The sequence below is a fragment of the Sinocyclocheilus rhinocerous genome, unplaced genomic scaffold (assembly GCF_001515625.1).
Source record: "Sinocyclocheilus rhinocerous isolate Xijiao unplaced genomic scaffold, SAMN03320098_v1.1 scaffold852, whole genome shotgun sequence".
Lineage (NCBI taxonomy): Eukaryota > Metazoa > Chordata > Actinopteri > Cypriniformes > Cyprinidae > Sinocyclocheilus > Sinocyclocheilus rhinocerous.
Genome location: NW_015626422.1, coordinates 452,697 through 460,935, shown reverse-complemented (window position 1 = coordinate 460,935; position 8,239 = coordinate 452,697). Strand labels below are relative to the sequence as shown.

Below are 8,239 nucleotides of genomic sequence, written 5' to 3'. Positions count from 1 at the left end.
CACACTCTCACACACACACACACACACACACACACACACTCTCACACACACACACGCACGCACACACACACACACACGTGTAATTGCCAGCAGCTGGAAAGCTTTGTTTCTGCTAATGTAACTATTCCAGTGTATGTGCAGATCCACCAGAAAGCACATGAAAGAGCCTGCAGATACTCTAATGATCTGATTTCACACTGTTTCTAGAGCTCAAACTGATGGGTTAAAGTTGCATGTGTGCGTCGTCTAGTTGTAATTGAAATCTAAAGCTAAAGCTAGTTGTAATTGATTGTCTTGGTCGATTAGATCTGCTTGTATCTTGCTGCTTTGCTGCAGCATCAGGAACTCCTGCCAGTGTCTCTGTGTTTGACAGCGAGCTTCTGATTTCAGAAATCTAGATGAGATCCGTTTGATTTCGAGTTTCAGACTCGTGTGAGCTCTGCACTGATTCTCTGATCTCTACATGTTGATCCTCATGTCCATCTGTCTCTCTGCAGAGTTTCAGTTTAGAATCCATTTGAACTATTATAGAACTATTCCACATTCACTTCAATGAGAGTAAATGAGATGCACTGAACTGCAGAAAAATTATCATTTAAAAACATTAAACACTTAAGAATGTTTTACAAATGTTTTTCTTGGTTATACGAACATAAAGGCAACATTCCATTTGATCATTTCACAAACATTATAGGAACGTTACTTTTGAATGTTCTCTGAACGTCCTGAAACAAGTAGATACATTGTTACACGAGCATCCAACTAAAATCATTGAACGATGTATAAATGTCTTTGTGCTAACGGTTTGAGAAACTATTCAAGACTTTAATACTGTGGAAATTAAACTTAGTATTAAAAATAATTATTTTGAACAAATTCAGCACTTTTCTTAGGTGTGCAAACATTAATATTCTATTTGATCATTTTGTAAACATTATGGAAATGTTACTTTTGAATGTTCTGAAACAAACAGTTATAATAGTTCAAAACAATTCTTGCAAACATATTAAACAAAGTAAAAAAAAAAAAAAATCTTGGTTATACAAACATTAAAGGTACATTTTATTTGATAATTTTGCAAACATTATCGGAAAGTTATTTTTAAATGTTCTCTGAAAACAAGTAAAGTGTAAAAAAAGTTCAAACATCCAACTAAAACCGAAATGAAATGTTCCATGAATGATGTATAAATTATGTTTTTGACATTAATACTGTGGAAATTAAACATCTTATTAAAAACAATTATTTTAAACATTTAAAAAGTTAGAAAATAACCAGCTTGACTAGATGGATAAGGATATTACTGATCCTCAAAATGGTCAAACATCAGCCGATTAATCGAGATATGGCTAGTTCTGAGTGATTATGATTATAAAAGCATAGCAGAGTATATTTGCGATGAAAGGAGTGTGTGAATGAAAGAGCCTCACCTGGACGAGTGTGCGGTCAGAGACAGAGACGGAGCAGGGCCAGGGGCCAGGGATCGTCCATGAACGGAGCAGACGAGAGCCTCTTCCCTGCTTCTGACGGATTCTCTCGGTTTCTGGAGGAGACTCTATCAATCTCTCTCTCTCTGTGTGTTTGAACTCGTCTCCGTCACTCGCATGTGGATCTTATCACACTGAGAGCTTTCTATTGGCTCTGATCAGCACACGTCTCTCTCTCTCTAGTTTCCAGCTGTTTTCACTGCTTTCAGTGAACTGCCTCGGACTTTTTCTGTTCGCAGACATCATGCAGGATCAGTCAGAGGTTTGATTTTAAATTGATGTAATGTTAATTAACAAGCATCATCCCAGATATCTTGACTTCAGTCATGGAAAAAAAAAAGGTTTGAAGAAACTCCAAGTAAAAGGCATAATTTATGACAGTAGTTTATTAAATATGTAATAATTCCACTCTATATTGTTTTCCAATTTGGTTTTATTATTTGAAAATAACTTTAAAAAAAATATATATATATATATATTGTTTTTCATATTTTTTTCACAATTTAAGCATTTATTCTTAACTATATTTAACATTATAATTATATATATATAGAGAGCGAGAGAGAGAGAGTATAAATTAATATAAATGTATAGTAAATGTTATTTTTGGCACTGGTGTTACTGCGTTGTTTGTGTGAATGCATGCGAGTCTCTCTCATCCTAAATGCGTTTAGGATTGCCTTTATTTTTTTTAAAACACAGCTCTTATAGATGCATTTAAAAATAACCATCTTACAGATTTCTAGTGTGTGACCAGGACTAACTTCTATAATCAGACTAGAGTTTGAACAGCTCTACTCAAGCTTCTACTCGTGCTTTAGTCTGTTTCCAAGATGTTAGAAAATCATGAAGAACACTCTGAAATCACACAAATGGAATCATGGGAATGATGCAGTGACACAAACAGAAGAAACGCTACGTTTACAAAACGAGAAATGTTGACATGTCAAATTACTGCTAAAGTGTTTTATCGGCAAAATTTATTCATGAAAAAAAAATCCTGATTATGTAAATTGATTTGTTATACTATATTTTATAAATATTATTAAATGTTTTATTATAGTATAAAAAAAAGTCAAGCTGTTAATAAATGACATCAGCTTTTATGGCAGAAAAAATTACTTTTTTTTTTGAGAATGAAATTAAATGACGTGAAAAATGAATGAAAGAAACTTTTCTCATGAGAATGAATGATTAATCATGAATTAATAATGACTTAAACCCAATCATGACCGAATCACTGCGATTCACTGCCCTCTGCTGGTCAGAACAACACAAACAACACAAATGATTCAAAACAACACAAAACGATTCAGAACAACACAAATGATTCAGAACACAAATGATTCAGAACACAAACAACACAAATGATTCAGAACAACACAAAACGATTCAGAACAACACAAAACGATTCAGAACAACACAAATGATTCAGAAAACAAATGATTCAGAACAACACAAACACAAAGGAGTCAGAACAACACAAATGATTCAGAAAACAAATGATTCAGAACAACACAAATGATTCAGAAAACAAATGATTCAGAACAACACAAATGATTCAGAAAACAAACGATTCAGAACAACACAAATGATTCAGAACGATTCACTTTCATCTCCAGTCCCTTTATTTTATGTAACTGTGGAATTATGTACAGAATCTATATCATAAACACAGGAACCCAGACCGGATGAGCTGGTCGTTTCTCTCCGCTCATAATCTTTGGATCGCAGTCGTTTTCTGAAGAAACAGAACTCAAATGAAATACTGTATGATGCAGATGTCAGATCCGTGTCGCTCAGGGTCCATAAATCACATCAAGTTATCATCTCGCTTATTGAGTCCATAAATGAACATTACCTTATGGATGGTGCGTCATGTTTAATGTACAGATGGTAAATTATAGGTGTCCAAATATTATTATTATTAGCGTCCATTACAGTCTACACTGTACATTATTTCACGTCCATCAAGCGGCAGTGACTGTATGATTCCTCATCATAAATCACGCTGATTCTCCAGATCTGTACACACTTACAGAAGCACAGCTTGCAGAAAACAAAACATGTTCTTAGATATAAAAATAACTAAGAGCTCCGATGGAGAGAAAGTGAGAGCCGTGAGCGCTGACAGAATGAGTGATTCTCCGGAGGTCCTGGAGAAGGTCCAGTGTGTTCGGCTCATGCTCGTTATAATCATCAGCATTAATGTACAGATGTGTAACGTGATGTTTGCGTGATTTTACAAGCGCTTCGCCTGCTGACGGCATCTGAGAGAGAAACACACACACACACACACGTCAAACAGCAGAAACTGCTGGAGTCCAAATGAAAGCAATAGAGTTCAGTTCCTCTGCTCTTCCTAAAAAGCCCTTCCTGAGCCTCAGTCCTAAGATTACTTTTCTCTCTGACATTTTTTTTTCTCATCAAACTTTTTTTCTCTCTTCAAAATGTTTTTCTCTTATATAAAAAAAAATTGTTTTCTCAAAAAAATTTTACTCTCTTCAAAAATAAAAAAATGTATAAAAATAACAATGAGCAAATAAATACAAATTTTAAAAAATCCACATTTTTCGCTCGTTTTTTTTCTCTTCAAAAAATTAAAAATAAACTCACCCAAAAAATTTTTACTCTCTTCAAATGAATAACTAAAATAAATTCCAAAAACTTCTCTCTTCAATTTTCTCTCCTCAAAACGAAACAAAACAAAAAATCTCCCACTAAAAGCATTTTTACTCTGTTCAAAAAAATAAATTCCAATTTTTTCTTGTAAAAAAAAAACTACTCTTCAAAAAAATTAAATAAATATTCATATAAAATTCTAATTTTTTCTCTTTTAAATTTTCTCTCTTCAAAATGTTTTTCTCTTATATAAAAAAAACAAACAAATGTTTTTTTCTCTCAACAAAAACATTTTTATTCTCTTAAAAAAAAGAAATAATATAAACAAATAAATAAAAATAAAATCCAAATTTTTCTCTCTATAACTGTTTTCTCTTACAAAAAAAAAATTCTCACAAAAAAGCATTTTTACTCTGTTCAAACAAATAAATAACTAAAACAAAAATAAAATAAATTCCAAAAACTTTTTTCTCTTACATTTTTTCTCCTTCAAATAAATAACTAAAATAAAAACGTTTTTTTCTCTCAACAAAAACATTTTTATTCTTCAAAAAAATAAAATAAATATTAAAATAAAATTCTAATTTTTTCTCTTTTAAATTTTCTCTCTTCAAAATGTTTTTCTCTTATATAAAAAAAACAAACAAATGTTTTTTTCTCTCAACAAAAACATTTTTATTCTCTTAAAAAAAAGAAATAATATAAACAAATAAATAAAAATAACAAAATCCAAATTTCTCTCTATAACCGTTTTCTCTTACAAAAAAAAAAAAATTCTCACAAAAAAACATTTTTACTCTGTTCAAACAAATAAATAACAAACTAAAATAAAATAAATTCCAAAAACTTTTTTCTCTTCAATTTTCTCTCCTCAAAACGAAACAAAACAAAAATCTCACTAAAAACATTTTTACTCTTACATTGTAATTGTAATGTAATTTTCTCTTACATTTTCTCTCTTCAAAATGTTTTTCTCTCTTAATAACTAAGATGTTTTTTTCCCCACCTTGAGATTTTTATTCACATTGTGGTTCAGGCTTCTGTAATATATACACTGGACACAAGTAAACATACAGCATACAGTGTGCTCATGTAAAGCGGACTCTTTATATCGTCATTAATGTAACTATTATTGTCCAGCTCTAATCTGTTCAATGCAACTATAAGATATTATAAACATTAACATCATTATTTTCTGTAAAGCTGATTCAAACAATGTCTGTTAAAAATGAAATGCAAATGAATTTGACTCGACAGATTTGTAGCTTCATCACATTATAGAGCCGTTTACGCTCTATTCTCATCATTCAGTTTAATATCCATGCTCTGATATTCTAAATAATGCAAAGCTGAAACTCACCTGAGATTCAGACCCTAGAAAAGATTCTTGCTTTTCTGTGAAGGAAAAGAGAAAGAGTTGATGAAGGGATCAAAGCCGCGAGACGATCGAGTGTGTCGAAGAAAAAGTGCTACATTCATGAAAGAACAATTACATTCTCTAGCTCCCCAAACACTTACAGTTTCATTTAGTTTTACAAACTGAGAGATTGTGCTGGATTACATAATCAGATTCCAATAATTAAATACTTGATATTAGATTTAATTACATTTTAAAATACTCCTGATCAGACTACTACAGTTACTTTTTAATTGATCACTTCATATTCACAAAATGGCAATAAAATACTCCTAATTAATTGATTCTCCCTGATTCTTTTTATATTTTACATTCTCCTTTCCAAAAGGACTATTGCTTAAATTCATTTGTTAAATCGTCCAGTTTTGTGGAATTGAACGCACAGAAAATTGAGAAATCAAACAGCATAAACAAATAAAATATTGTATCTTTTTTAGTAAATGTTTCGTTTGGATTGTTTTTAATTTAAAATTATTTATTTCTTTTATTTATTTCATGTTCTTGATAACAAAGAATGGAATATTTTTATTTCTCTTTGTATTTTTATGTCATTATGAAACAAGATTATCCTATTCAAGGCAAGGCAAAAAAAATTGTTTTTGTTTTATAAAAATATATAAAAAATAATAAGAAATACTACAAAATAAAAATAAAATACTATGCTATAAAATAAAATACTATAAATACTAAATAAACACTACAATAAATTTTTTTTTAAAATCAATTAAAAAAATTACTTAAATTATTTGGGTCTAAAAGTAATCTAAAAGTAATCCAAAAGTTGTCAGATTACATTACCTAAAATGTGTAATTTTATTTAGTTTTAATTTATTTTATTAAAAAAATATAGAAAAAAATAAGAAATACTATAAATACTATAAATACTACAAAATAAAATAAAAATAAATCAATTAAAAAATTACTTAAGTTATTTGGGTCAAAAGTAATCTAAAAGTAATCCAAAAATAGTCAGATTACATTACCTAAAATGTGTAATTTTATTTTATTTTATAAACAAAATATAAAAATAATAAGAAATACTATAAATACTAAATAAACTCTACAAAATAAAATAAAAAATTTAAAAAATCAATAAAAACAAATTACTTAAATTATTTGGGTCAAAAGTAATCTAAAAGTAATCCAAAATTGTGAGATTACATTACCTAAAATGTGTAATTTTATTTTATTTTACTTTTAAAAAATATATAAAAATAAGAAATACTATAAAATACTATAAATACTAAATAAACACTACAAAATAAAAAAAAATAAAAATAAAAAAATCAATAAAAGAAATTACTTAAATTATTTGGGTCAAAAGTAATCTAAAAGTAATCCAAAAGTAGTCAGATTACATTACCTAAAATGTGTAATGTAACAGATTATATTACTAACTACAATTTGTATCATGCAATTTGCATTTAGTAATGCTGAGAGACTGATTGAAATGATTTTCTGTGGTACTTTCCAGCATGTCTATACATCTCTGACACTGAAGAGACGATCCGTCTGACAGAACTCACCACATCACAGAAAAACCAGCCAATCAGCACTTCCTGTTTCATCACTTCAAAACAAAACAGACACAACAGAACAGAAGAAGAAACAAAGAGAAACACGTGCAAAACAAACGAGACGCGGCAGACACCTCGCGACGGGAGACGAGGGGTTAAACAGAAATAAACACAGGAGTAACTGAAGCAGAATGAGGACATTTAGATGGCCGTTTCCAGGCGCTTCAGAGGCTTTACCTTCTTCTTGGCCTGCAGCATCTCCTGGTAGGCGCTGGATCTGATGAAGCGGCTGTAGGAGTCACTCTTCATGAGTTTATAGATGTGCTCCTGATGACGCACAAACACACAGCGTTCAGGAGACGATGACGAGAGCCTCACGTGAGCTGAGTAAAGCTGAAACACAGACCTGAGCGTCCTGGAAAGCGTATCGGCCGGGATCCTTGATGTTCTGCGTGGTTTTGTCGTAGCTCCTGGAGTCGACATTGATGGCACTCGGAGCTCCAGGAGCCAGAAACTCATCCCAGATCTCCTGCACCCTGCTGGGAACCTCCCGGATCGGACGCTTCTTCAGCTCCTGCACCGCCAGCCAGAACCTGCACAGATTTGACAAAAAAATATTTCAACATTTCAAAAAATTATTTACATTAAAAACATAAAAAAATACATATTAATGTAATATAGTTGGGTGCAATGCAACATTTACTTTTTGTTTATTTATTTAAAAATGTAAATAAATAAATACATTTTAATATAATATAGCCAGATATAATGCAACATTTACTTTTTGTTTGATTATTTAAAAATGTAAAATAATAATAATAATAATAAATACATTTTAATATAATATAGCCGGATATAATGCAACATTTACTTTTTGTTTATTTAAAAATGCTAAAAATGTAAAACAAATTTTTAATACAGTCTAGTTGGATGTACAACAATTTTATTAATTATTTAAAATGTTTAAAATGTAATACTTTTTTATTATTTAAAATGTTACAATTTAATACATTTGAATATAATATAGCTGAATATGATGCAACATTTACTTTTTGTTTATTTATTTAAAATTTTGAAATAATAATAATAATAAATACATTTTAATATAATATAGCCGGATATAATGCAACATTTGCTTTTTGTTTAATTATTTAAAAATGTAAAATAATAATAATAATAATAAATAAATTTTTATA

At 30.0% G+C, this 8,239-nt stretch overlaps 1 protein-coding gene across 1 annotated transcript in view; it reads right to left on the bottom strand.

Moving 5' to 3' along the window:
• Nucleotides 1-3,722: 3,722 nt before the first annotated feature.
• Nucleotides 3,723-8,239, bottom strand: part of rgs7b (regulator of G protein signaling 7b) — a 51,228-nt gene continuing 46,711 nt past the window's right edge. Inside the window, exons 15-18 of the mRNA XM_016521461.1 lie at nt 7,450-7,636; nt 7,053-7,370; nt 5,470-5,504; nt 3,723-3,757 (exon numbers count right to left, since the gene is read on the bottom strand). Coding sequence (XP_016376947.1) covers nt 7,245-7,370; nt 7,450-7,636 — 313 coding nt within the window. The 3' untranslated portion in view covers nt 3,723-3,757; nt 5,470-5,504; nt 7,053-7,244. The remainder of the gene's footprint in view (nt 3,758-5,469; nt 5,505-7,052; nt 7,371-7,449; nt 7,637-8,239) is intronic.